Source organism: Chamaea fasciata, unplaced genomic scaffold (genome assembly GCF_029207755.1).
Source record: "Chamaea fasciata isolate MVZ Bird 193981 ecotype frontalis unplaced genomic scaffold, bChaFas1.0.hap1 SCAF_3, whole genome shotgun sequence".
NCBI lineage: Eukaryota > Metazoa > Chordata > Aves > Passeriformes > Sylviidae > Chamaea > Chamaea fasciata.
Genome location: NW_027094088.1, coordinates 77,929,529 through 77,953,667, shown reverse-complemented (window position 1 = coordinate 77,953,667; position 24,139 = coordinate 77,929,529). Strand labels below are relative to the sequence as shown.

General features: G+C 43.3%; 1 protein-coding gene across 1 annotated transcript in view; it reads right to left on the bottom strand.

The window, feature by feature from the left end:
* Positions 1–23,625, bottom strand: part of LOC136287130 (gamma-aminobutyric acid receptor subunit rho-1) — a 29,946-nt gene extending 6,321 nt beyond the window's left edge. Inside the window, exons 1-7 of the mRNA XM_066179567.1 lie at positions 23,504–23,625; positions 10,262–10,315; positions 8,503–8,609; positions 7,053–7,120; positions 5,045–5,268; positions 1,580–1,662; positions 254–394 (exon numbers count right to left, since the gene is read on the bottom strand). Of these exons, the coding sequence (XP_066035664.1) occupies positions 254–394; positions 1,580–1,662; positions 5,045–5,268; positions 7,053–7,120; positions 8,503–8,609; positions 10,262–10,315; positions 23,504–23,625 (799 nt within the window). The remainder of the gene's footprint in view (positions 1–253; positions 395–1,579; positions 1,663–5,044; positions 5,269–7,052; positions 7,121–8,502; positions 8,610–10,261; positions 10,316–23,503) is intronic.
* Between the last annotated feature and the right edge of the window lie 514 nt (positions 23,626–24,139).

The window sequence follows — 24,139 nt, the reverse complement described above, 5'->3', positions numbered from 1 at the left end:
ATGCAATCAGAGAGTTAATCAGAGAATCTTAATTCAACTTAAGATTTGGTGTGACCTTGAAGATTATCCTTCCAGACTGCATGACCATTAAGATGAAAGTGTGTGGCAGGGACAGCAAACTTGGTATAGAGGAGTGGCACGTCTGATGGGACACAGAGAGAACCCCCAGTGGACAATCCCCCATGGCCAAGGTCAAGAGAGACAGTTTTCACCTCTTCTTCCCCCAGCTCTGGCAGGTGCTCTGGTTGCCCACCTGTGCTGCTGTAAAAGGCAAGCTTTGTAGTGGTGTGAAATTCCTGAATCAGGAACTGGGACAGCGATATCCTCTCATCTGTTTTAAGGGAATCATTCCCATTCTTCCAGTAGAGCATAAGGTCATCTTCAGTGTAGGCATCTATGGAAGCAGAGCAAACTCAGGACAGTGCACTAAGACAGCTGCTACCACCCCCACAACCCAGGGCATGCCCACACAGCCCTCCTGGCTCCCTCAGAGCTCCCAGCTGAAAAGCTCAAATTCCCGAATGCCCCCCACCTAGGTGGTGGGTATGGCTGTGGCAAGGAGGGGACTAGCTCAGTGTCACAGCCCTCAGGCCTGATGCCTGGCACATTTTGTTAATCCTCCTGTTTCTCTAATCATAGTTTCACACAAATAATATGTGTGTCAAGCAACCCACTGCATCAGAACTTGAAAAATCCTTTATTGTAAACCTCGTAAAATTGATGCAAAGAGAGGGAGCCTTAGCAGAAAGAGCCCATTTGGGGTGACAAAAGGAGCAATCTATCCATGGTGTGAGGCACACAGGAGGAAAAACTCCTGGGTAAATTTTCTGCCTATGATATACATGAACATTACTTTGTTTTTTAATACATGTGGAAGTAACAGTAATGTTAACCCTGTCAGATGGGTTTAGTAGCAGCTCTTTTCACACAGGGAGAAAAAAAATCACATATAAATGTATTAAAACAGAATTAAAATTGTCATTTCTTATTGCAAGCTTAAGAAGGAGAAGAAAATAACTCAAAAAAAGCCGAAAGTTTAAAATGTTATATGAAATCTGGCCAATTCATTTGTGCATCATACTTGGGACAAAGGGCATAAGCTGGGTTTATCTCAAATAGGACTAAGAAGCGTAAGAGGAAGGCAATTAATGTCACCACCCCATCGTGGTTTCTACATCACAGATGAGCAGATGGTGCCTGTGAAGGGCATACGGCCATTTATCCATGTGTTTGAGGGCACCTGGGCAAACAGGTGCTGTTGGAGACTGCTGACCTGCAGGCCCCAGGGGGTGTGTGGCAGTGGGGCAGCCTGGCTGGCATTCAGGGCCACTGCTGAGACAGTGCTCTCAGCTGGTTTTTAAAAACACTCGTTGCAAACACCGTCTAATTTTAGGGAAAAAATACAGGCAGGGAGCTTTTCTTGGCGTTGAAGTCTGATGACTTTGGTTAGAGCTCCCATGAATGTAGCAGCAGTTCAATTAGTGGTATAATTAATTATTGATATAATTAAATTATGGTATAACACAGTTTGGGTGCCCATGGGGTGCCCTTGACTTCCCTATACCTCCACTTTACTTACAGCTTTCAATCTCCAGGGAACATGTCTGTGTGTCCAGGGGAAAACGACTAAAATCCATGTTGCACATTGCTGTTACTGTAACTCTGGGAATAATAAAAATCACTCCATTAAAATTTTGTCTCCTTATGTGACTGAAAAATAGTAAAGCTGTGAGTTTGGTCTTTTATTAAACAACTACAGCCAGTACCCCTCAACTGAAAATAAATTCCTTCCACTCAGCTAAAGCCATTCCACTTTAGTTAGAGCCATTTCTTCCTTTCAGCAAACTACTGTTGAAGAAGGTGACTAGAAAGTTAGGCCATTACAAGTTGCAACTAGTTGACAAAAGTATTGGAGAAGAAAATAAGAAAGGGCAAAAAGGACACCTCCCCCCTGACAATCAGTGGACATATCTCTGCAGACATCTGTCCTTTAAACAGATGCTTTGTATGATAAAATAATTTGCATTTATGAAAGCCATCGAAGTGCCATGAGGGATGCAGGTAATTTCCTTGCTCATAGAGGATTTCCAGCTGCTCAGGGGAAACCCAGTGACCACACATGGGAATCAGCCACCAGAGGGCATAGGGCTGGAGCTGGAATGCAACAGTGACCCCCGAAATGCTCTGGCCCATCAGTCAAAACTTGCTATAGTCTGATTATCACATTTTTAATAGCATAATTTAGTGTTTGAACCAGAAGCAACCATAAATCTTGACTTGGTTGGTTTGGACTCTAGAGAGGTAAATGAAAATAAAAGTATAAATCATATTGGGGAAAGAATTAATAAGTTGTAGAAGGGTTAGTGGTAGAGAGACATCTGTCACATAGTGATAAAACCACAATGCAATCCCTTATGTTAGTAGTCTTTTTGCACTAGTGGGTTATGTCTGATGTTGCTTCCCTGTCTGGATTTAGCCTCTGAGTGAAAGTGCTTGGCTCAAATGTAAGTTTAGGTGCCAGTGAGGTCTATGGTGGTTTCCAAGATGAGGAAACAATGTCTGGCAAAGAACCCTAAAAAGGTAGACACCAAGGGAAAATACAATCTGCAGGCAAAGGCTTTTAACAAAGCAGACAGGCAGTAACGACCTGTTTGTTCTTAAAGGGATCCTTTGTCCTTTCCCAGCATTCACACAGGTTTGCAACCTCTGCTGCTGAATAAAACGGAATCTCAGCCAATTTGCTATTGAAAACATTTGCCACCCCTTTGTACCGGGCAATTGTTTAAGCACAAGGCTGTGCAGCATCTGAGTAGTCTGATGTCCTCTTGTTCCCGTCTTCTTTAGATAACCATAAATGCTTGCAATGTAGATGATTGGCAGAGTGTGTAGGCATGCATGCTTTAGCTGAACAATATGTCATATTCTTTTCCTTTTTTATGGTACTCAGGACCTGACTAAACTTTGCAAAGGCCTAAAGAATACCTGAACCTTGTCTAATCTACTGAGTGAAGAAAAAGCTCTGATAATAAGAAGGTAGGCAATGTTCAGGCTACGAATTCAAATGAACGGTAGGATAAAAATATTAAAGAACAAAAGAATTCTTGTCAAACTGATGCCCCCTAGGGAATCAAGAATTTCTTTGCTTGACTTTTTTTTGTAGAATCATAAAACACTTTGGCAGGCTGAGAAATTACCCCCTCACCTTGTGGCAGGCTCAGCTTCACTTCTGCCACTACCAACATTCCCTAAAAACTTCCACAGCCATCACAAGCAGTGCATTCTGCAACTTTCCACTCGTTAAATCTGGGAGTCTTGCTGATACTGACCTCCTATCAGTCACGTTTTCCTTCTTTTTGTCCTTCAGAATATATTATCTATCATCTGATGCTTTCTCTATTTATCAGGTATTTTGTTACTTCATTTCTGTGGAGGTGATGTTGACATTCTTGCATCAGAATATTGTAGAGAAATTTCCTTTCTAATATGTTTTTACGGGTCCTTTGGCAATACTTGTTTTCTAACTGGAGGGAACTGCCGCCAAGTAAAACAGAAGCACAGATTTTATTTTCTTTTAGAGATTGACAAAGTGATTGTCTGGGATAGAGTTAATTTTTTTTTTCACAGTAGCTAGTGTGGGAATACATCTTGGATTTGTCCAAAAAACAGTGTTAATGACACAGGGATCTTCTCATCAATGCTGAGTAGGGCTTCCACAGTATCAAGGCCTTTTCTGCTTCTCACCCCACCCCAAAAGGGGGGAGGCTGAGGGTGCACAGGGAGTTTGGAGGGGACAGCTGATCCCAGCTGACCAAAAGGACATTCCACAGCATATGGCATCATGCTTAGCATATGAAGTGGGGGAAGAAGAAGGAAGGGGTGGAATTTTGGAATAAAGGCATTCATGTTCCCAAAGTGACTGTTACATGTGATGGAGCCCTGCTTTTCTGGGGTGGCTGAACACCTGCCTGCCCTCGGGAAGTGGTGAATGGATTTCTTGATTTGCTTTGCCTGTATACGGGGCTTTTGCTTTACCTAATTATCTGCCTTTATCTCAACCCACGAGGGTTTTTTTGCCTTTTACTGTTCCAATTCTCTTCTCCCTCCCACCAGGAGGGAGTGAGCCAGCAGCTACGTGGGGCTTAGTGGCCAGCTGGGGTTAAATCATGACACAGATGCTTCTCACTTAGCATCTCCAAGCACGAAAGTGTTACTTATCAGAAATTAAAAAAACTCAGTTTAATAACATTCAGACTTACGTCAACTGATGAACTATCTGGAAAATAAGGGAGAAAGCCAGGGCTCAGAAGACCCCTCAAGCCAGAGGACAAAGCAATGATTACCAAAAATGTCTCCTGCAAGAAGCTTTCATGGATTTCACATGAAAAGTGAGTAAAAAGCAGGAAGAGCCAAACTAAGTGTTTGGGTTGCTCTAACCATACATGGGAGTCACCCGGAGCTATACGCCCTTGCTCTGAAGCTTGTCACTTCATGTGCTGAAGGACGTTCCCTCTGGTTTTTTGCTTATCATAAAGTGGCACTCAGTATAACTTACACTTCTTTATTACTGCTGTTAAGAATAGAAACTGAACATTTTGCTGAGCCCAAAGACTTTGATGTGTAGAGAAGTGGATAACTATAGCTGCCCTGGACTTCTCTTTATTACCAGACACTGCCCTTTTATTTAGAATGTGCCCTGCCTCTTCAGCAGTGCCCCGTGAAGATTGCAGCCTGCTAGCCCCCCACAGAGCTGCTCCCAGGGACTGCCATGTCTGACTGCAGCTTCCCAACAGGAACAGGGGCTCGCCATGCTCACAAGGTGAAGGGACAGTGGTGGAACCAATAATGCTGGCATAGAAACTGGCTTTCTGCAGCAGGCACTTAAATGTACTCATACAGGCACTCAGATGTCTGTGGATAGCCAGCACATTCATTCTTTTTAATGCCTTTTTTTTTTGTATGAAGTCATGCAAAAACACAATACAGGAATCAATTTAACCACTTTCTCTTTCCACTAATAGCTTGCATTGACCAAATGCAGTTTTACCTGAGGCTATAAAGTACCTTCCCATCTGGCTGGACCCGCAGCATGACATTGTCTGTGGTGGTGTCATGGATGAAGGAACGCTTGGAGTGGACGAAGAACATGTCGGGGACCCAGATCTTCTTCACCAGTCTGCCATCAAAGGTCATGCTTTGGTTGTTGGTGCTGGGGAAGGACAGCCTCTCATCTTTCCAGTAGTGCCTCAGATAAAGTGTCATGGTGAAGTCCTGCAGCAAACAGGCTTCTGTCAGAACTTACACCTTATCAGTACAGTAGTGATTGCTCCTCTCTGGGACAAACCATGAACTGTAAAGCACCTCTCCTGAGGGCACATCCACTCGCCGGGCTGCAAGGGGCATCACCAGCTGCAGCTTATTCATTCATCAGGTCAGATAGATTTACTGGGTTCAGACACAACTCACTTCTCAAGCTTAAACATAGTACAGAATGAATAGCTGTAAATGATGTGTCTTCATTTAAAAAGCAAGTAATGATCTTGCTAAGCACCACGGCATTTTTCTACAAAGCTGCACGAGTTAAAACGTATTGATTCTGAAAATATAAAATCTTCTCCATTATCATTTTACTAACAGCCAAAATCTACTCTTAATTTTTTTTTTTTTAAGCCAAGTCCATCTCAGTGGTTTTCTCATGTTGATGCATGTTGCAACATGACATTAGAGGAGGAACAGGGGCAATATTCAAACACCATGGGAACTAACTCAAAATCATAATGTTTGATAAAAAAAAAAAAAAAAAAAAAAAGATCAGGTTTGTTGTTTGGGTTTTGTTTTGGGGGGTTGGGTTTTTTCTTTAAATTCTAACTCCTCGGTGTTAGTTCTTCTGCTTTGCTTTCAAGTCCCAAAGCTTTTTAGGGGCCCTCTGGCCACCTTCACAAGCTTTCTCCTCAAGGAGAGCAGGTGAAAGCTCAGGATGGCCATGGCTAGCTGTAAGGGTGCCAAGAGCACTGGAGTCAGGGAATCAGCTGGAGGGGTCCCCAGTTCTGGGGAAAATGCTCTCCCCTGAGGTCAGATGACTGCAGATATCTCAGCCCACACAAGAGCTGAAATAGCTGCAGTGAGAGGAGCCTGACATGCCACCAGTGTGTCCGCCAACCACCAGCTGGGCTGCCACAGCCCTGTTCCTGGCTCAGGCATGGGAGGAGGTCCAGTGAAGCCTCTTTATCCCTCTGTCTGTTAATTAGGAGCACAGAGAATCTGGGACTTCCTGTGAAACCTTCAGAGCTGTTTGATAATTTCGTTGAAAAATCAAAACATTTTGAAAAATATTCTGTAGTGGGGAGGGATCTTTTTCTCTTCCAAAGCAAAACCTGAGTTATTGAGAGACTCTGTGGGTCATAGAATGTTTGGATTGGAAAAGTGCCCTTGAAGACGATCTTGTTCCAACCTCCCTGACATTGGCAGGCTATCTTCCACTAAACTTTGTTCAAAGCCCTCTCCAGCCTGACCTTGAATGGAATGGGGCAGCCACAGCTTCTCTGGGCAGTCTGTTTCAGTGCCTCATCACACTCCAAGTAAAGAATTTCTTCCTTACATCTGATCCAAACCTACCCTCTTTCAGTTTAAAACCATTCCCCCTTTTCCTTGGGAGCTCTCTGGCCCCTGACTGCCTCAGAAATTGTCCAAAGTGACACTATGTCTGCAGCATGTAAGTGCCTTAAAACAAACACATTCATTGGTCTCCTCAGAGTTTTTAAGTGTGTTATCACTATTTAAGAAAATATAGAAACCCAAATCCTTTGAGACACTCTTGGCAATGTTTTATCATTTTGTCCTAGAGAAAAGAAAATGTCAGATTTCTTCCTTCTACCTCAAGGGCCGTGAAATGGTAGCATGAGGTCAATAGAAGTAATTGTTGGCAGGTTCAGATCAAACCTGAGTCTGCCTTTAGAGGCTGTGGAGTGTTTGTCCTTGGCACTCAAATCCCATGAACATAAACCCAGGTAGCCCGCAGAATTTTGGTCTCCAGAGGTCCCATCTGTGGCTCTTACCATGTCTACCTCAGAAATGCTGTCCAGACTTTCAACTTGGACATCCACCCCAACAGGAATTGCAGGGCCTAGGGGAAAAAAAAAAAAAAAAAAATTAGGAGTTGACAAAGTACAAACCTATTGAGACAAAGCAATCCTCTGACTTTATGATCTTACAGATAGAAATAGATGCTCAGTCTGAAATGAAAACAACAGTAAACCTATAGAAAGTATAAATCACTGGAATTCAGAAGAAAAATCTCCTAATAACGATTAAAGTCAGTAATAAGACTGACCCACTACTAACTTTCTCTTTTTATTGTGTCATCCTACATGTGTCCCTTCAAAATTTAAAAGCAACTTTAATTGTTTTTAGCTCTACTGCTTGGATCCAGGACTGGCAAGACAGATTACTGGAAGAGGATCCATTCACAGAGAGACCAATGGTGGTACAACAAAGGGAATGTGGGAGATTTTCCCTCACTTTTGCTCCCCTTGCAGGCTAATAACATCCATGAGAGCTACTATGTGTGTTTGACTTTCACAAGACTCAGTGCTCAGCTGTGGAAAAGAAAGGGTGAAAGGAGGGGATACATTGCAGGACACAGGCATGTGTCACTGAGCCTGAGGCTCCTGAGGGGAAGGATCCAACTGTGACCCCATGTAATAGGGATTCTGAACTTTTTCCTTCCTCCAGGCTAGTCCCTCATATTACCTTTGGCAATTACAGTCCAGGAGAGCTGTCAAGTAAAATAATGCTCACATTTGCGAACTGCTGTAAAACTGAAATGTTTTTAAATTAATTGAACATGCTGGTATTTGGTATATTGAGCATTTAGTGATAAAATCTTCTTTCATCAGAGTATATAATGGTATCCTGGATTTGAATGACCATCTGTCAGCCAGAAAGGGTAGATAAATTACAACATTCTCTAATCCGATGGGCTGAAAGAAAGCGTGTTCTCCTTCATCCATTTCCCTGAAAGCTTCAGTTGCTCTAGCACACAGCCACAAAACTGTGAGCAAGCATTAACACAGGCAGTCAAAATATTTTCTTTTGGGTTATAAAAGAAGTAAGTGTGGTATGTCATTTGATTATGCACACATATGGCCTTACTAAGACAAAAACTTAGAATTTCCCCCATCATCCAGGAATAAATATAAGGTGTATTTGCAGATTTTTATCAGAAAAAGTATCACTGAGCACCAGGAATAATACGTTGCCTGTTAATCACATTTCCATGCCTTTGACTATGCTTTTTTCTCATCCAGAAGGTTATTTCACTGCATCTCTATTCCCCTGAGAGAACTCAGGAATCTGAGTTCTTTTGAGTTGTGAATTCTTTTGAATTCACAACTCAAAAGAGATTAGAGAAAGAAAAGCCAATATGCTTCTTCACTGCTATAGATGTTAGAGCATAAAGAAGTGACAGTGTAAAACAGAACAGTGACAAATGTGCATGTTTCATACCTCCAAAACCTGGTCTCATGCTGAAGTCATGGTCATCTATTCGCAGCAGCTGCTCTGACTTCGTCAGGGGAGATTTGGTGATGTCAGGGCTTCGTTTTAAGATTGGGCTACCAGGGGGAGAGAAGCACAGCTATGAGCTCTGAGCAGTGCCATTTACTCCCCAGAACATCCACCCCTTAGACCATGAGCCTGTGCTTGCGGCAGTGGTTGGCAGCACGTCATTAAAAACTGATTCCTGCACTGAGCATACAGTTTAGGCACCTGTGATAATTTTAGCACTGAGAAAACATTTGTTTGGTGGCTTTTTGGCCCTGTAAAATTCTCTCTGCACACAACAGTTTGGGGACAGTCATTCAAACGTGTGGGCTAGAGGAATAGTATGTGCAGATAAGTGGAGAGGGGGAGGCATTCCTGACATTGAGTTATGATGGAGTGTGAGGCTAGGAATTAGGAAAAAAATATATCAAATAAGCTACTGGCTGTTGCCCAGGAACAAAATGGAGACAGTCTGGGAACCAGGCCAGGAGGCAGGCCATTCCCTAACTTGGGATAAAATTATTAGCATCTGCCCTAGATTTTCATCAAGGATAAAAAGCAGCATTACAGGCCTGTGAGGTCTCTGAACATTAAAGAGCCTGGGAGGGTAATTCCAGAAGCTGTTGGAGTTGCACTGAATGCTGGACAGAGCAGGCTCTGATCCCCTTCCAGATCCAAAACGCAAAGCGCTGTTCAGTGTCCCAGTGCTTTGACTGGGATGGTGATGGCAGCAACTCCGTGGTTACTCCCTTGTGTAGGGGAAGCCTTTGCTGCCCTCAGAGCCAGCTGCACACCAGCCACTTGGGTGGCAGGAGGGCTCAAAAGAAGGAGGAAAGGTTTTGCTGGCTCTTGATTTTAGAAAAGATGGGACACTCACAGAGGCACTTGTCTGAATATACACAAGACAAGTAAGAAGTAGATTAAAGGAAAACAGGCTGACAAAGCAACTGAATGAGGAAAAAGTTCCTGACATAAAGTTTCTCATAAATTAGAACAGCTTAGCCAGGCTGCACTTCTCAAAGTCTTGTTGAAAGTTGAACAACAAGCCAATACAACAATCTCCTAACAGAGGCAAATGGTGTTTTCAGCCACTCCTCTCTCAAATCCTTTATCTGGACAACAAAGTATCTTAGAAAGATGCCTAGTCTGAATTCAATAATTTCTAGGAGGGTTGAGTTGTCCGTCTACTTCCATCAGTGAGTTCTAGTCATGAATTATCTCCCAGGCATTTTAAAAGGTGACTGCTTTAGGTTTAAGTCAACCTTTGAAAGACCTGTGAGTGTACATTAGGGAAGGCTTACGCCCGTCCAAGGCAGAGGAGCAGTATTAGCAGGCCAGTGGCAAAGCAAACATTTGTGAGCAGGTTTGACTGTGCTCAGAAAGGCGCTTTCTCCCTGCCAGAGGCAGTGGGAGGAACAAGTGCCATGACAGAGAGCTCATGGAAGGGGCTCAGGTCTGCAGGAGCGATTCTTGGAGGGAAGGCGCCCACGGCCACGGCACGGCAACACAAACTGCGCATCAGCAGCACAGGAAGCCTGAGGGGGTGCGGCAAATGGCCACGGCCTCCCCCCCATGAGGGTGTCAGGCAGTGGGGCTTCCTCTGGGGCCTGCTGGATCCTGCTAATGGCACGGCTAGTGCCTAAAGACAGCTGGCTTGGGTGAGTGCTGCCCCTTTCCCCTGGCAGGCCGGGGCCAGCAGCCACCTCTCGAGGATTTGGCTTACCTGCCTTGTTTGTGCACGTCGCCGTGGGCTTCGCGCCTCTGCCGCTGCGGCCGGCTGCATGGAAACAAGGGGGAAAGAGAGAGCTCAGACAGGTGGACACGGGCAGACGGGCGAGGATCTCAGGAGGGAGGCACCGGATCTCTGCAGCATTGCCTGCTGTCGCATGAGAGAAATGTGCTTGCCTTCTTTTTTTTTACCCTTCCACCAAAGGCGGGTGTCAGGCTGGGCATGGCAGAGGGTGGGGAGGGGGGATGCTCAGGCTCACAGTGGGGACAGGGCAAAAAGAGGGGAGCCACGATTTTTGTAAGGTGGGGTGCCTCTGTTTTTGACTGTCTGGCAAAGTACCCGGGCAGGCAGCTCATGTCCCACCTGGCCAGTTTTGGCTGGCAACACCAGGGGCTTTGGAGACAGGAGCTGCCAGGGGGCCTCTGCCATGGTGGTGGGGGCTCAGCTGTTACACCTGCAGACCAGAGTCAGCCAGGTGTGTTCATGAGAAGAAAATATTTTCAAATTATTTCGGGGTGGGGAAAAAGGAAAAAACTCTGAAAATTGTTTCTGGCTTCATACCATCACCCAGCTGGCTGTCAAGAAAGGTCTTCTCAGGTCTAGGGCCAATATTTTATTTAATCATTAAAAGCAAGACTATTGCCTTTGGCTATGTAAGTGCTAGTATGAGCAAAAGTAACATTTTAAGCATTTAAGAATTCTAAGTCATCTTTAACTAAAAAAAAAAAATTAGCTTCTCTCTGTAATAAATGCTAACTCTAATCAACTCTACTAATTAGGTATTTTGCCCATTAGCATACATTTCAAATCCCTCCGTAGAGATTTACAGTGGCAAAACTCCTTTTGCAGTAATGGTTGTGAGCACCTGAGCACCATCACCCTTTGGTGTGTGGTGGAGGGACCCCAGGCCTTGTGGGACAGTCCTTTCTGGCCTGGGAACATTCCGCAAGCCAGTAGTATCAGAGGGAAATTCCTCTTGCTGCTGCCACAGAGAAGCAGACAACCAGGACAGGAATGGGCACATGGGGCTGTAGCATTGACTCACCCTGAAGTGAAGCACTGGATGAGTAGGATTTTTTTTCCAGAATCTGCTCTGTATGTCCCAGAGGAATTCTAGGAATAAGTGCACAGGCAGACCAGTGTTTGGGGGAGCCTTTGGGCCATGCAGCACCATTGCCATTACAAGAAACAGCTTCTGTGGCACTGGTTGGACCTGGCCATCACACAGCAAAACATTTGCAAGGTGCACTTTCTGGAGCTGTCTGCCTTGTTCTACCCCCTTGCTGATACGTCTCACTGCTGCCTGCTTCTCATCTGCTGGCTGTCAGGAAGTAATTTCCCGTGTTTTGGGGATAAGCAGATTCTGGCAACAAGCTGACCGATTTACATGACTTTAAAGTGCCCTAGTAAACTCTTGGCTGTTCAGGAATAATGCTGGTCTTGGAACAGGGATGAAGCAGGCCATGTTCTAGAAATTCCTAATTTTCATTACCTTTGTAGGTTTTATCTAATTCTTCATGGTGGCTCTGTCTCTATTCTCCTTTGTCAAGGGAGACTTCAAGGCATGGCCATCAAGGATTTGTGGCCAAATCATCCCCATCCTCTGCACTCAGCAACCCCAGGTGCTTCCTTTTATTTCCTCCAGGTGTTTCTCCATCCCCTCTAAAATGAACTTTATTTCCTTGTAACAAACAAGCATAAAATGTCCTCCGTTCTCCACCCACTGCAGGGTACTGTGTTCATTTAAGCTTTGGTTCGGGTATTTAGCTTTTTTTGCCAGCCCTGTTCCCCTTGTCACAGCTCTGTAGCAGCAAAACATTTTTACCTGTTACCCAGTTACTTCAGTTTGAAGCCCCATTTCTTTCTACTCAATAAATATCTTTTCTGCTCTGGTTCCTGGGGAGTCCTCTGCTGGCTCAGTGATCAATGGCAGCTCCATCATGGGACCCCATTACCCTGCTTGTCTGGGCTGTGAATCGATGGAAAGCTGCTGTGGCTTCCGCTGTTTCTGGGTGTTTGCTGTCGACAGCCTCAGCCAAGAGATTCGGCCCAGACGTTGTGCACAGATTGCTCAGCGTAACTGGCTGTGAGTGTCCCTCCTGCCTTCACTGGGGTGACAGGCTGTCTTCAAAACTCAACAATCATTCCTGAGGTAAAATACCCTGAATAATGAACAACCCTTTCCTGCCCCCCGCCCCCACAATGCCAATATTTATCTCCAGCAGTTACAATGCCAAAAGGCATTTCATGTCTCATGAAGCTCACAGAGATGCTTTGTGAAAAAGCAACAACTGGTGCAGAGTGGCATTTATTCACAGTGCTCCCTGTGCATTACTAGAGTAGCTCTTGGGCCCCTGATGGCAGCTGGGGTCATGCAAGATCTTCAAAGGCATTGTTATTGCCCCAGACCTACCCACTGCTTCAGGGGATCTTGAGATGCTTCTGCCTCAAAGTCTGAGGCTTGCTGGGGCTGGGAGGCAATGATGTGGCTGAAGCGTAGGATAGCTGGGGAAGAAAATCAGCCAACCCAGATTTTGATCACTACCGCTACAGACAAAAGGCAAAAAGCAGTTACTCTTCTTGTATTTTAAAGCATGATATTCCCTCTTGCTCTAATAGTCACTCCAACACAGCAAAAAGGGTTGCAGGGTTAGAGTTAACAGTGTCTGATTTTCAGAAGAAACCGTACAGCCGTGACATCTGAAGGTCCCAGCAGGCATTTCCAAATACCCAATTTCACAGGACATGTGCCAGAGGAATGTCAGGTCCATGCTTACAGTGTGCACTGGAAACCCCATGTTATTCTTCATCTTGGAAATAAGAGCTTTTGGAAGCAACCAAAACAAATGTGCAAGAGGTCATTACCCATCATAGCATTTTAGCTTGCAATTACTTCTGCAACATACATTTCCCATCTATAATCTCACAGATCTTTACAGTATCAATACACCTTTGTCAATCCTGTGTCCATACTGCCAAGACTTTGCTCCCTGCAGGGACTTGTGCTGCCTCCGCTGCCCTCTCCTTTCTTGCCCAGATGTAATGTGATGGGAAGACCAAGCAGAGCACAGGTGCATTCTCCTGCCCATCAGGGCATGAGGTCTGTGCAGCACAGCAGGTGCAGGATGGGAGGCACAGCACAACCTATCCACCCCTGCTCACACAGGGATCGGGGCCCAGCGCTGGGTGCCATGGCACAGCTGGCAGGCATGATGGACTTTCATCACTTTCTTTACTTTCCAATTAGAAGTCCTGCTGAAAACTGGTTCAACAAGCTCAGTATCCCCTGCTGCCTTGCATCAGTGGTGAGGAAGTCTGTGGATCAGCCACACTGCAGCGCAGCATGTGCTGCAGAGCTCATATCTGCCAAAGTTAAGCAGAAGAGGGCAGCGGAGGCAGCACAAGTCCCTGCAGGGAACAGTCTTGGCAGGATGGACATGTAATTGGAATAGATGTATTGGTACTATAGAAATCTGTGAGAAATGTAAAAATCTTATTAAATACCTATTAAATGCCTATATATTTGACTAGGCTTTGATTCTACCTATTTTATGACCAGTTAGTGACTGGGGTTCATACCACATCAGCATCCTGTTAAAGGCCAAAACCAGGTTAGGGAATGGGAGAGAAGCAAAAAGGAACTGGGGATTGTATGCATACACATACAGGAGGTTCCTGCAGGGAAAAAGTAGGGCAGAGACAAAGGGAGCTGGGATCTGCAGCAGTGCTTGTGCTTTGGGTGAGACTGAGGTGAAAAGAGGCTCGATGGGCAGAGGTGGGGAGGGAGGGAAACATTGGATAATGCCAGAAGATATCAGAGGGAGCAGAGAGGAGACATCAGACTCAAACAGTGCCTCATCATTTTGTGCAATGACTCCTGGAGCACAGAGAGCCTCTGCTGTCCTTCATGAGTAGTGGTGTCCCCTCACACAGAGTGATGCTGGACAGAGATAAGGTCCAGCTCCTGGAGACATGTGAGCCTTGCTGGGTTAAAGGACTTTTCAGCCTGTGTCCCAAAGGAAGAAAACAGTGTTTGGAGTGGGGAGTTCACAGAAAGTTCCTCCACAGCATGCCTTATAGCATGCAAATGAATTAGGAAGGCCTTCTCAGCAAGCAGGAGACATGGTGCAGCAGGTCTAGGTGAAGACTGAGAAGTCGTCTAGAGTTCAGAGAAGAGCTTTGCAGGCAGAGGAAAAGTGAGCTAGCTAAATGGAAAGAAAATCCGCCCAGCACCTGAGGGAGGAAAGAGCAAGCCTGAAATGAGAGTAAGCTGCTTTAACCTGGTGACATGCACTTCACCAGACATGATCCGCTGTGTAACATATTAATTCCCCAGAAATAATGTAGGATAAAACCTCACTAATTTGTACTCAAATTGAGAGACTTGCAAAGCCATGAGCTGTAAATAAGACTCTAAAAACTGAGGAAAAATTTTCGTGAAATGTGTTTTAGGTTTGGGTTTTTTGTTTGTTTGGTTTTTGGGGGTTTTTTTGTTTTGTTTTGTTTTGTTTTGTTTTTTGCATTTGTCAAGCCCTTTTGTGTTTGTAATTATTTTGGACCATGTGTCCTTATGATTAGTAGGTTTAAAGATTGTGAAGAAATGTCATACGGTTCTATTATATATTGTTAAATATTTGAAAAGAAAGGGGGAAATGGCAATTTTTGATGCTTACATCATGAAGTCTGAGAAACTGTGGGATTCAGAGCTCTTCTACCATCTTTTTTTTTGGGGGGGTGATACAGAAAATTCAATGAGAATCCCATTTTAATCCATTATTACTTGAGTACAGGTGAGTCTCAGAAGCCAAAATATGCAGGAGACATATATACACCCTTCAAAAGTTGCACTTCTTTTGCTATTTGCCTGGACATAAACACTGACTAAAGAAAAAAAGGGAACATACGTACACATATTGATTATTCACAGATAAGTTGTGCCACCTGAGGTATTGACACTATACCTAGTATTGCAAAAATGGAAGTGCCCCTATGTTGCAGGAATTGCATCCAGTGCATGCATGGGTGTTCACTGAGTTTTGTGTTACATATGTTGAAAGGAAGAGTTGGAGGAAGCAGAAGGTCCATCCTGACAGCTAGAAGGAGGCAGGCATGGTACCAGGACTCAGCCAAGTAAAAAGGAGAAACAAATGAAGGGAAGGGGAGAAATAACCGGGCAATGCAGAACGTGCTGAAAGGCTTCATATCTGACCCAGTCTCAGAAGAAAAATTGACTTGCAAGCAGACATCAGCACAGTGTAGATCAGGGAAGAACATTTAAAGGAGTGTTTAGATAGTTGGAGGTATTTAAATCAGCAGAGGCTGATGGCACTTCCCCAGGAGCACCAGGAGTAGAGTACCAGTCACTGTAGACTCTGAGCAGTAAGCCATCACCTTCAAGGACTCCTCAGAGATGGGTGATGCCCCTGGGAAAGCATGAGGGTGAAAATAATACCTGGTTTTAAGAAGGGTACAAAAGAAGGAAGCTGGGGGTTCGAGATCTGAAAATAAATTGTGACAAACTCAAGTGATCCACTGGTTTGCCTCTCCCCCAGGGAATAATGAGATTATAAAGATCAGTCAATGTGAATAATTGACGTCAAACCAGTCTAATGTCCTGTCTGATGGTGTAACTGGCTGCCTTAGTGTAAGCAGGAGGAAAAGTAGATTTGAATGAGGTTTTTAATATTTCATTACTAAACAAGGGGAATAGGGTTGAGATGAAACTGTGACTTTGAACATGGCTGAAGTACCATGGTTAATGTAATGCCATTAATTTGCTGCTGAGAGACACTGAACAACATTTCACAGATTTCATCCTGGAAATAGCTGGTCAATATTTTCAATAATAAGACAGATGACAGAACTATAAAACTCAGGCATGAGGGCATGCTTGAAAGAGAAACAGGCATTTGGGGATCTGGGGTCACAATTCAAAGCAGCCGCAACATGTTGGAGAAAAGGTCTGATGGCAATACAACGAATTGCAGTAAAAGATAATACTAAGAACTGCATGGAATATGGAGAAATAATTGTATAAATGATGAATGGGGAATAACTAGCTTTAAAAAAATAGAATTGTAACAGAATAGAACAGAAGAAGCAGAATTGTAACAATTCTGGTGTTGGGGCAGAAATATTAAGAAATATTAATATTGGCACAGGATGAGAGATAGATTCAAAGTGAATGGATTGAACAGTAACAAGTCAACAGGCTTTTACCCAGAAGAATGCCAAGTAAGAAACTGTTGAATCAATTGTCATTGGTGACACAGGATTGGAAGGCAACAGCTTTCCACTTCATTGGAACTCTAAAAATCTGACTGTTCCATTGGACTAATTAGCTACAAAGATAGTAAAACCCACAAAAAGTTGATACCAGATAAATACAGTATGTATTGAAGAAGAGCAAGAGGCAGTTTGACATTTCTTGAAGGATATTATGCCCTTCAGAATTATGGAAACATTAAGTTTGGAAAAGACCTTTAAAATCATCAAGTCCAACCATCAACCTGGGACCACCACCATGCTGACCATTAAATCATATCCTCAAATCTATATCCACATGTTTACTGAACATTTCCAGGGATGGCGACTCCACCACTTCCCTGGGAAGCCTGGTTTAATGGTTCACAATCCTTCATATGAAAATACTTTTCCTAACATCTAGTCGAAACCTCTCATGGTGCAACGTGAGGCCATTTCCTCTTGTCCTGTCATTTGTTACCTAGGATAAGAGAGGTGCCCATCTCACTACAACCTCCTTTCAGGCAGTTGTAGTAAAATAATGGCCTTCTCTAAAAAGTTAGTGACCTTGTAGACAAGAGTGATCAAGATGACACATTGTACCTCAAATTCCAAAAGAGTGTTGACAGGTTCTTCTCCCAAAGAAATCAGTCAGAAAGAAGCTCCCCACATGTGCATGGTTACAAAACAAGAAACACAGGAATTATGGAGAATTTTTACCATGCAGAAAGTTTATTGGTGTAGTCACATTACACCTATAGGATCACTGTTGTTCAATATCTTTATAAATTATTTTGGATAAAAGAGTAATTACTGGAAACAATATTTACTGAGGATATGTAACTGTTCAAAGTAGTTAATTAAAAACAGAACTATGAGTGGAGAATTGCAGCAGAATCTCATGACTTCAGAAAAATTCAGTGCTAACAAATTCAGAAAAGTGTACATTGATTTTCTACTTTGTATTTTTAATTTTTTCCATTTTGCTTTCAGAAACGGCGTTAAAATAGTGATGGCCTCCAAACCAGTTGTTACTGCTAAGTGTCATTGTGATATTTGTTGATAAACTTCAGCTTAATGATGCACAGTGCTCAAGAGGACAAACAGTGGCTCAGGACTACTGGGAACAGAGCAGCAAACCAGACAGAAGGCATTTCAGTGCTGTTAGCAACACCAAGGCATGTCCACATCTCTCACATCTAATGTGCATAGCTAGAAAAAATAGCTGAGTAAGAGAAGAGATCTTGGAGGTGGAGAAGCTTTCCAGGCAGCCTGAACAGGGCTCTCAGAGTGGGAAAGGAGAAAAAGTATATGAATTCAGGAGTAGCTTGGTGCAAGTGGACAAGAATCTGTCACTCAAGATTTTCCACAATGTATAGCAAGGAGAAGAAATTGGAAGAAAGTTCATAAAAATGGCATGTCATCAACTGTGAAATTCACTCTGAAATCTGTGAGTGCTTTCATAAAGTGAGTTTGGAAGGTGACTGAGCATTTTTTAGAAGAAAAACCATCACCATTTCAGATGTGAACTCAACCCTGCAATGAGAAAATCAATCTATATGCACTCAGGAGGGAAGAAATTACCTTGCAGCATCTTTGAATTGGGCTGGGGTTGGGGTTTTTTTTGGCTAGGCTGCACACAGTCTGCTATCTCTCCTCACACCAGCTCATAAAACATATTGCAGCAATGGTGGGCCAGAAGAAAACATGAAGCTGCTGATCCTGAGCAAGTTGCAGTATTGCCTGGACCTTCTATCACTGGGGGACAACTAAAGTTGCAGAGTACTTGGGTGTATCAATATAGCTACAGAAATGCCAGTAGAGACTGTTCTGCCACAGTTGAAACTGATAAAGTTAGGAAGCTGTGTGGTGCAAAGACCCAAAGTAAATTCTAGAAGGGATGAAAGGAGGCTGGTGATAATGATGAAAGTAGAAATTTAAGTTTTCAAAGCATTATCACTAGCTATGAGAAGCAGAAGGGGGACACTTCTGGCTGGTCTGAGAAAAGATGCCATGCACAATTGAAATTTCTTAAAAGAACAACAAGGGTGAAAATGCAAATGAGAGAAATAGCGAAGCAATATCAAAAAATAAGCTAATGTATAACAAGATAAAGAAGAGGAGCAGTGTTGGAGGAAAGACAAGGGTTTGAAGTAAGCCACAAAGTAATATGAAGTTAAAAGCAACAGGGTAAATCTTGGCAGAGCTGTGCGACAAGGGCAAGAAATGTGGTTAGGGATAAAAAAAATAAGGCAGGTGAAGCAGAGGGCAGAGAAAGGGATAAAAGAAAAAGAAAGGAACAGCTTATCGAAGAAGAGAAGAAACCTTGAAAGAGGGCAAGAAAAGAAGTGAAGGAGATGAAGATAAAAGGAGGAAAGGGAAAGGCAAGTTACTAACTGGGGAGATGGAGAGATGCCACTTGCACTGGCCTGAAGTCTACACTGGGCCTCTTGCTGTCCTGAGACCAAGCACTCTGGAGGAAATGGTGTCCAAATACAACTCAAACTGATTCTGGAAAGCAATGCAGTGGGAGCTGCAGGCTCACTTGATCTTGCTTGCCGCTGATAATGTGGCAATGCCTTCACCAGGCATTTTACAGTCTTACCATGCACTCCAGAAGTCTGGTCTAAAGACAGCTTGCATTAGCAAGATTTGTTTATGCAAATGGGTTACTATTTGGAGATAAGAGTGAGGCAAAATTATTACAGCATGGTCAGGGAATGGTAGGGACATGACTAACAACATGAAGTGGGTCTCTTAGGTAAGATTAAACAGACATGATCCGTAGAACTTTTACAGTGAAATCTTTTCTGTTGAGAGCTGATTGTCTGAAAGGTGGTTTTAATGTTGTCCAGGCAGATTTTAGTGTTAAAAGAGATTTTTCCCCCAGCAGTTAGCTCTGGCAGAACTACATGGCTCAGCTCCAGGACATCCTCTCTAGTAGATTCTGCCAGTTTAATTAGCAGCACAGGCCTTGGCCCTTTTGTTGGCACAATGATGTTGTGACTTTTAGTGAGCCTTTGCATCATTCTAGTGACACCCCCCCACCTCCCGAAGCCTGGTGGCTTTTCAAGAGCCTGAACAGTTGGGAAAACAGCAGACAGCTCTCTTGCCAGTGCTCCGGAACTCAGCTCCTTCCTGTAGGAGTTTTGGCACTCTGAATCTGACAGGCATAAAAAAGCCTTGCAATCCCTGCAGGTTTTGCACACGTCTGACTGCAAGCTGTGAACAGGTCTGCAAGGTGAGAAAGCTTTTTTTTTCATATTGCTGCTCTGTGAAGTGAAATTCCTTTGAGGTGATTTGTCCTGGAGATTAGCAAAAATAAGTAGTTGAGTCTTTGACTGGCACACAGACATTTTTACAGTGAATTACAATATTTGAGGGCTCTGTAGTAAAACCCATGGAATAAAGCTATCTACTGTGCTACTTTCACTGTGACTGTCTGCATACTTTGACCTAGACAAAGTGCCATTGTCTTGTCACACTATGTGACAAAGCCTCAACAGTTTTATTTAAGGAATTATTTGGGACCTTTTTTGAAATTCCTGTCATGCAAACCCAGTCCTCATCAAACTGTGGTGCATGAATGAACTCTTGTGGGCAAAACCTCACCTGTCTGCTCACTCTTCTTCACAGCTCTTGTGTCTCATGCTAGAATGGGGTACCTGTAGTGACAAAAATTGTGACAGAGAAGGTGTCTGACCCATATCCTCCATTCACCATATCTCTAGAATGTGAAGGCTGTGGATGTGAGCTCCGCTGGATCTGGGCAGGTGAAAAGACAAGCCCTGGAGCTGAAAACTGCAGATCCAGTGGTGAGTTTTAACTTGAAAGCAGAGTTCGGAGCAAGTGAGTCTCCTTGGAAGAAACTAACACACCATCCAAAGAAACAAGCTAAAAGCCTATGTATTCCTCCATCAGCTGCACCATGAGAATCAGGAGCAAAGCTGGACACATCTGTCAGGAACAGCAGGATGCTGGCAACCCACCCAATGTGGCAGATCTTTACAGCAGGGCCTCTGCCATGTGCCAACACCGGTGGCTGGTGCTGAGCTCTGGCTCTAGGGCAAGAGGATGATCTTGTTGTCCTGTAGGGGTTCTGGGTGTTAGGGAGGTCATGGGTGCAAATCAAGACATCTTGAGCATCCTGTGATGGTGTGGAGACAGCCTTTTCCACTTCAAATGGATTTTTCCCATCAATCTCCACTGAGGTCTGTGTCTTTCTTCAGAAAGAAAAAGTTACAGTGAAAGGATGGATTTCAGTCCTGGTCCTTACCACAAGCCTTATGGAGCAAGAGATAAGAGTGTTCAGAGAGGAGTAAAAAGGTCAGTTACTCCTCCTCCTGCGTAAAGGCTGTTCAGAGCTAGGTGTTGAGGGGGAAACAGAGTCAAAACCAAAATGTTCAGGAGCAATGTTCTCTGCAAGTTTTTCTGATGTAATATAGCATCTTCCATTGCTCTGATTTGAATCCAGGATCTAACTCTGTGATGGAAAAAGACATGGACTTTGACTGAAGTGCTAAGGAATCATGCCTACTTCAAAACTGTTTTAAATAACCAGCATCTTAACATGTAAGAGACTACCCCATGAGAGCAAATAGGCTTGGCTGTATGTCTGAGATGAGGTGTTCTGCCATACACAAATGCCTGGTAGTGTTGGGAAGGCATGATTTCCCACTGGGAGATCCTGACTGCAGTCCTAGAAGGTCAGGGGGATTACCTCTGTGTACAGCACCTGCAGGAGGGCTGTACAAATACTGCACCAAGTCCTGATGTCAATCCTCAAACAGCAGTGATGGGACAGGGGAAAACAAGCAAATGGCTGGGTCAAAGCTTGGGACAGGGGAAAACAAGCAAATGGCTGGGTCAAAGCTTGGGAAACATCCTGCACTGAGAAATGTAAGAAGCTTAATCTCCCAAATGTATGTAAGCAGAGATGAATGGAGGCTTGATCCACCTGCAAACACCTCAATGGAGAAGAGACAAGATAGCATAGAACAGGATGGAAGCCAGAGTTTAAAAATACTTGCAATCCCATTCTGAGTTTAACATTGAAGGTCAGGGGTTTGGTACAGAAGGTTTGTTGTTCATGCTTAGGAGGAAATCCTAAGGTCCTGTGGTCATCCTATGGATGGCCATAATCATCTTTTTTTACCTTACATGGGTGTCTCACAGGCTGTCCCATCACAAGGCAAAGTGGGCACTTTACTGGGCACCACACTTCTGATGGACAACCCTACAGCCACAGGCCAGCTTTGTTCCTCTCTTCCCATCAGCTCTCCTCAACATCATTGTGCCCTACTGAGGAAGACATAGGTCAAAAATGACCTCCCAGGCCAGGGAGGCCATGCTGGGAGGGCAGTGGAGCCAATTCTCCAGAGCCACACCACCTCAGGGTTTTCTGATGGGCTTACCCTGGAGCAATTACACCTTATATAGGAAGTATGGGTGAAGAGGCAGCTCCTGCATTTACTGAATAGGTGTTTCTTTTCCATTTCACACATTTTTAACACTTTTCTGCTTTGATTTGTTATATTGTCACTTCATTGCACTGACACTCTTAAGCATTTAGTGCAGTGTAGAGCTTTCCTTAAAGATGATAAAAAATAAAATGGCTGTGTGTGCACATTCCTGTCATCTGGATGCTTCCCAGCTCACACGGTGGTACTTTACTTCTCACCCCTTTAATTTGCTACAGCCAACACATCACCTCTGCTGTCACTGTCATGAAGCCTCAACAAAAAACGGGATTTTGTGCCTGTCTTGCACCCATACTGCCTCTGGTAATGTATCCCCTGGGGGCTGGTCATGAAGAGAGCACTGCATCCATTTTGCCAGTTTTACCTCCATGGAGGTGGTGTCACTGCTAAAGCCACTTCCTAGGTATAAAATGGTTCATGGATCCCCAAGTACCAACCGGGACACTGCAGTCACTCTGGAAAGTACCCCTCACCTGCAACAAGGGGCTGTAGGAAAATAAAAAGGCACAACATTTTCCATCCCTTCCACCTTCTAGTTGTTTTTTCTGAAGGCTAATAGGAGTGGTTTGAATTCCTTAGGACTGTGACATTCCTGCATTTCCATGCCTAAACACTTTACAGTACCGATGATGATGATACAGAGTCTTTACAGAACAGCACTGTAGTAAGGCAAGACAACCCAGGTTCAGTCTGTCACAAGCAGAAGTACACAGCATTTAAACAAAATTAAATGTGTCAGCTATATTCTTCCATTTAAAAAAAAAGGTTTTTTTCCTTCAGGTGTAACTTGTTTTGAGCATAAAAATCCTCACACAAAGTTACAAACATTTCCCAAATAGAATATAAATAATCAGAACTCAGTTGTAGAAAAAACCCTTCCTCAACTCAAATCCTCCCAAAATGGCTGTCTATAAGATAGTGAGAGCAAAATATCAGTCTTTTTGTAAGAGAGAGATAGAGAGACAAAGAGTAGACAACGTTTTAAATAATTTTAGCTTATTAATACAATACAATACAATACACTGAATGCTCTTTCTGTTTCTTTTGATAACTGACCATTGCCTTGCTGAGAGGCTTTATTTTTTTCCTTTTAAAAGGTCTATAAAACAAATTACATGGAAACAATAAAACAAATTCTGAATGTTTTCATCTGAGATCTCAAGTCCATCTAATCTTCAGTGAATGCAACAATTCTCATGGATTTAAATTTCACTTTCATGTAAATATTCTATCACATTTTAACCACTAGAAATAGAAATATTTCTCCTTTTTTGTACCGTTTCAAACTTTGAGACACTTCAGAAACCTATTTTTTGAAAGAAGCAGTGATTTTCACTGTAGAAAATGCATTAAAACTTACTCATTGGCAAAAGAAACAACAGAAAATATTTTTGCCTGAGAGATCACAGTCTGCAAATGCAAGCTCAAATTATCTTTCAGTCATTTTATCATCACCTAAAACATTACATTTATCCAAACTGTAGCTACTTGAATGTTAAAAAATGAGACTCACCTGCCTTTTTTGTATGCCTCATGTATTTCTTTTCCTTGTCGGTGGGTTCTGCATTCAGTGGATAAAATCCATCCCCACAGCAGGAGGAAGATGCTAAAATGCATTTTATGGACAGTCAACATGTTACCTGAAGGTCTTGTATCCAGAAATAGTCCATACAAGAAAAAGAAAACCTAAATGTAGATCCTGTTTCTCTTTTTAAGACATTATCGGTCTGATCGTTATTGGAAGGATGTTTACTCATACAAAAAATCATCCTGCAGTATTTAATCTGGACAGTGGGGAAAGCAATTTCCACTAAACCTATAAATCCTTCTACGTCAGATGGCCGGGATTTTCTAGCAGTGTTGAATTCACGTATTCTAAGACAACAATTATTTTTAGTCCAAACAGGCTATTTTATTAATTGGTTTAAATTGAACCCTATTCAAATACCTGTGGCACATATACATGTATTTCTGCCTTGTTAAGTGAAGTAGTGCATTTCATCAGGTAGGTGTCATTGGTAATTCTTTAATCACCAAACTTATCTCTGTAGCAGTAATGTTTGTTACAAGGATTGCAATAAATTGAAAAGTATTAATAAACATATACCAGTTTCCTGAAAAAAATATTTATTTAGCTCCACAAGCAGCA